Source organism: Crocodylus porosus, unplaced genomic scaffold (assembly GCF_001723895.1).
Source record: "Crocodylus porosus isolate Cpor-Errol unplaced genomic scaffold, CroPor_comp1, whole genome shotgun sequence".
In the NCBI taxonomy this organism is placed as follows: domain Eukaryota; kingdom Metazoa; phylum Chordata; order Crocodylia; family Crocodylidae; genus Crocodylus; species Crocodylus porosus.
In genome coordinates, this window is record NW_017728917.1 from 29,047,809 (window position 1) to 29,053,171 (window position 5,363).

Genomic DNA, 5,363 nt, shown 5'->3' on the forward strand with positions numbered 1-5,363 from the left:
ATTTCCCTCCCCCACACTCCTTCCCCCCACTGACTTACCAGCTCGGCTGCATATCAGCAATTGGATCGGTATTACCGGGTAAGGCTAGTTAAAAATCGGCCATTGGTATCGGCCCGAAAAATCTATGCAGCAGGGAATTGTTCCCCAGGTGTTTAATATGTAGAAGACATGGCACCGCATCATATTTTTAAGAAGACTTAAACTATGAGACAGACAAAGACACAATGAAAACAACAAGAAATGTATTTAAAAAAACAAAACAACACCTCCTCCCACCCCCTCCAGGTATAAACAACGTGAGTTTTTGGGAAGAACTCCACATCTGATTTCCCACCCCACTCCCCCCTCAAAACTGGCACATAGGGCATTTATACACATATGTTTTTGTCTTTCGACACACTGGAGATCCACCGCTTCAGAGTAGACTCAGTTAATCAGTATGAGCTGATGCGCACCACACTGTGCTGCATGCAGTGGTATAAGCGGCAATATCTACATCAGCATGCAGAAAATGGCAGCAGTACACTTTTGAACTAAAGCACCATCTGTGTGTTAGTTCAAAAGTGTGCCACTGCCATTTTCTCAGTGTTGACATGCATTTTGCTGCTTATACAACTGCAAGCGATGCAGCGCTGTTCAAAGCACCAAGCATTATGGTGCTTTCATGTGTGAAAATGCCCATATGTACTGGCTTTAAAAATAAGATTTGTTCATAGCTGTCTTGTATCTGTCTTGCATATAATAGTAGATGAACACAATATACGCAAGAATGACCGAAGACTTTTTTTTAATTATGTGGACTTTCTCCACAAATGTAATGTCTCCTTGGGCCCTAAGATGCCACTTTGTCCTACCTTCTGCTGTACACAGCTAACCACCTCTGTCCATGTTTGTTGTCATTGGGCAGTTTGAGACTAACAGGTAGAAAAAATTTCACTCATGAAATAGGAAGTTTAAATAACAAATCAAGGTATGCAAGCAGTTGATGAGTCTTGGTTAATCAGTCCAGAACAAGCTTAATGTGTATTAAAATATAATGATAATGTATTTGTAATGTATTAATTAAGTCTCTTTATACTGTGACCTAAACTGTGCGTGCTAAGTGGTACTGCTCACATATCAGGATGTTAAGTCTTTTTATTAATTTATTTGTTTAGGGAATTCTGATTGCTGGCACTGATGAACAGAAAGCAAAGTACCTGCCTAAATTGGCATCTGGGGAACATATTGCGGCTTTTTGCCTTACAGAAACCGGAAGGTACTATTTTTATTTGCTTTGAAAGGTTTAAATAGGAAAATATTTTGTTTTCTTGCTTACAAACACCAATTAGCTTGTTTGTTACAATGGCTATTCACATATTTAGAATTGCATCTATTGTGTGTGACTGTAATATACATTGGAACAACATTGGTGTATTTGTTGTTTTGTGTTTGTGTGTTCATTTAATAACAAACCTTAACAAATAATTTGCATTATAGTGGAAATGATGCTGCATCCATCCAGACAAGAGCCAAGTTGAGTGAAGATGGGAAATACTTCTTACTAAATGGTTCAAAGGTATTAATCCATTGAATGGAGAGGTTAAATACATATTTCTGCTATTGTTTTGGGGGGGGGGTTGGGGTTTTTTTTTAATAAGCGTTCTTGCCTCATAAAGCATTGCCAAATTAGACGTGGGCTGGCTTAGCTGAATCAAACTTGGGTATCCCAAGCTAGCAAAGAATGATTACATAATAAAGCCAGTTTGCTTTGAATCAGGGCAGAAAGAAATTGTAAAGTGCATTGCTCAGGGAGTAAACTCTAGTAACCTTTGATAAAGATGGGGAACGTCTCAGTTTGTAAATGTTCTTTGGGGTTTTTTGCATCTCCGACCCCCTACTTTGTGCTTTTCCTGACTCCCTGTTTCTAACTTCTCCAGAGAGCTTGAGATTCAGCCTTCTCTCTGAATGTGGAAACATGGAAGAACTCCACAACTTTTCTTTCTGTTCCCTTCCTTCCTTTAGAAGGGATGTTGCAGGCTCTTTTAAAGGAAAAAATGACACTTCTGGAAGTAAAATTGGAACTGCATTGTATGGCACTTTTTTGCATGTATGTCTGTGAAATGTTCTATTTTGGTTTTATTCCAAAATACAATAAAGCTAGATTTCAAGACTTCAGAAGTCCTCGTAAAACAAAATTGTTATCCTCTGGTTAGTTTTACTTGGAAGTAGTGATTGTCTGAGGGCCATTGAACCCCAGTGTCTGCCAGGAGACTAGAACTTGGGGTGGTGAATAGGGGTGTTTCCCAGGCCGGTTTTGTGCTTAGACAGTGTGGTATGAAATACAGAAATATTTTTGTCAAAGCAAGAGAAAATATATTCTTCTTTATTTTTCCTCCCCTTCTTACCTCCCCACCCCCAGGTCTGGATATCAAATGGAGGCTTAGCTGACATTTTTACTGTTTTTGCAAGGACTGAGATTGTTGATGAAGATGGCATAGTAAAAGACAAAATTACTGCCTTCATTGTAGAAAGAGCCTTTGGTGGAATCACGAATGGGAAGCCTGAGGATAAATTGGGCATTCGAGGATCCGATAGTAGGGAGCACTTTAATTTTTTCTTAGAAAATTCTTTTTCAGGTTTTCTTCATTTATCTGAATCTGTATTTCTAAGATGAGCTTGCGCTAGATTGCTGAATCAGGTTCATGTTTCCCACCTAAATTTCTTCTGCAGAGCAGTGCCCACAGTGTATTTTCACAAATGTAAAGATCCTATTAAGTAATCCATTTTCAAGTATCTACATCCCATTAAGTAATCCATTCTCAAGCATATAAAGCCCATATTTTGCTTTGACAGTTTGCTACTGCATGCTGCACTGAGATAATTTAGTAATAATGATGTGATATACCTGTACTAGAATTAGGTTTCTCTTAACTGCTTCTTCTATTTAATGCTAACTCTGGGACTTAGTCATTTTGGAATGTCATCCAGATTCTCAGTTTAAACTGACAGGACTATTTCTCTTTTGCTTACACTGTGTGCAAGTCAGCAGTATTAATATTTTTGCTTTTTATAAGTTAAAAGGTCAATTCCGAATTTGTCCTGATTCTTAACTATTTTGGCAAAATCTATTTAATTGTATTAGATCAGGGGTGTCCAACCTTTTTTGAATGTGGGGCTGGATCATGAACTTTTTATCACCCAGTGGGCCGGCGAGTCACATTCAAAGACCTCACAGGAAGCAGTATCACATCCCCCCCACCCCGAAACGAAAGTACAGTGCTTACTTTCGTTTCCCGTTGCTGCACCTCTCTCTGGCCTCAGAAAACAGCTTGGAGGGCTGCATGGTGGCCCACGGGCCGTATGTTGGACAAGCCTGTATCAGATGATATATTGGGAAAAGTCTAGTATCTGTTACAAAAATAGTAAATTATAGTCCTGAATGTTTTATCTGTTGACATATATATATATATATATACACGCTACTCAGAAAACAGCTTGGAGGGCTGCATGGTGGCCCACGGGCCGTATGTTGGACAAGCCTGTATCAGATGATATATTGGGAAAAGTCTAGTATCTGTTACAAAAATAGTAAATTATAGTCCTGAATGTTTTATCTGTTGACATATATATATATATATACACGCTTTAAAATAATTCAACAACATTTTTGTTTCAGCCTGTGAAGTACATTTTGAAAACACAAAAGTCCCTGTAGAGAATGTTATTGGAGAAGTAGGAGGAGGGTTTGAGGTGAGTTTTTTGAAGAATTACTCATTCTTAAAACTAGCAAAAGATTTCTTCAAGAGACAGAATATTTTATTTATGTTCTATATTTAGTATCACCTTAAAAAGCTCTTAAATTAAGTCATGTTGTTTAAAATCGTTTTACTATTAATTTTTCACATTAAATTGGTAAAACCAAAAAAAGGTGAGTTTATCTTCTGTGCACTGTATGAGTTCAGTTTAATATCTTCTTTCACTTGTATTATAAATGAATGCCATGTTATGCTCTTGGAACTCAATTACATTCCTTTTCTCAGGAACTTCAGCACTAGATGTAACAGCTCAGGTTAGTGGAGTTTCATTGATGATGCTATGAACACAATTTTTAATGAACCTCTGAACTTTCAAAAATAATTTTAAACTATTAGAAACAAATTTTCTTGAATCTGGAGAAGGTGGGGAGTTGGGAGATGAAGCTGGGATGATATACACTTTTTCTGAACACCTGCAAAAAGAGATTAGGGTAATGATTAGGGTTTTGTTTACCAAGACCCCATAATTGACCCATGAAAAGGGACTTGCTTTGGTTAAATAATTTCCATCTAAAATGACTGTTTGATAAGAACAAGTTAGTGAGCTTCAACTCTTTTGTGGCCTGGGGATACATTATACTGTGGAACAGATTACCGATGACAATGATTATCCCTTGATTTGAGGATGATCTCTGCCATGGCTCATTGATGGGTCTTGAGTTGATTTAAGAGTCTAAACCTTGAGCCACAGATCCATCCACAGAAGTTGCAAGTCTTTCCACAGGGGAGAGTAGGCCATACGCTAGGATCTCTCTGATTTTCCTTCTCCTGCTCTCTCTCCTCTGTGTCAAGAGATGGATTAATAGTGAGGATGAAGAAAGTTGAATGATTGTGGATTGCTCCCTTCATGCAAATGAATTTTTTATGGGTGAAGTTCCAGATATTTCATTGAAATTCACCCATCCTTCAGCTCTGCTTTTCTAGCTAACCTCAAACCAGCCTGCCAACCACTGGCAGAGCCTTCCTATGCAGCCCACAGGCCCAGACTTATAGTTGCCATATTTATTCAAATATATGACAAGGTTTTCTTCCCCATCAGTATTGTGGGGAGGGAAGCCTCATTTTAGATTTAGACACTGGGCTGGGGCCGAGCACATGGCAGTGACCCAGCTCTGGCTTTGCCTTGGTCCCAGGGCCAAAGAGGGCACCTGGGAGAGGCTGCATAGCAGGGTTGGGGGAGAGAATGCAGGGGAGACCACGTGGTGCAGGCAAAGGGGTGTGAGATCCATAAGGTAGAGTTTGTGAAGAACATGGGGGAGACCCCAAGGGTGGGCCACTGTCTGACTGCCTGCCTGTCACCTAGCAGTACCACAGGCAGACAAGAGGCAGCACCAGGATGAGCAGCAGCACATGGCTGAGGGTTAGGGAAGGAGCCACAAATTTAAGAACCTCTTTTGTGTACAGGCATACCTCAGAGATATTGCGGGTTCGGTTCCAGACCACCGCAATAAAGTGAATATCACAATAAAGCGAGTCACACAAATTTTTTGGTTTCCCAGTGCATATAAAAGTTATGTTTACACTATACTGTAGTCTATTAAGTGTGCAATAGCATTATGTCTAAAA

General features: G+C 39.3%; 1 protein-coding gene across 2 annotated transcripts in view; it reads left to right on the forward strand.

Moving 5' to 3' along the window:
- Nucleotides 1-5,363, forward strand: part of ACAD9 (acyl-CoA dehydrogenase family member 9) — a 58,701-nt gene that overhangs the window by 25,798 nt on the left and 27,540 nt on the right. For both annotated transcript variants that reach the window (XM_019536968.1, XM_019536967.1), the window contains exons 5-8: nucleotides 1,158-1,258; nucleotides 1,480-1,558; nucleotides 2,402-2,576; nucleotides 3,659-3,732. In XM_019536968.1, coding sequence (XP_019392513.1) covers nucleotides 1,158-1,258; nucleotides 1,480-1,558; nucleotides 2,402-2,576; nucleotides 3,659-3,732 — 429 coding nt within the window. The remainder of the gene's footprint in view (nucleotides 1-1,157; nucleotides 1,259-1,479; nucleotides 1,559-2,401; nucleotides 2,577-3,658; nucleotides 3,733-5,363) is intronic.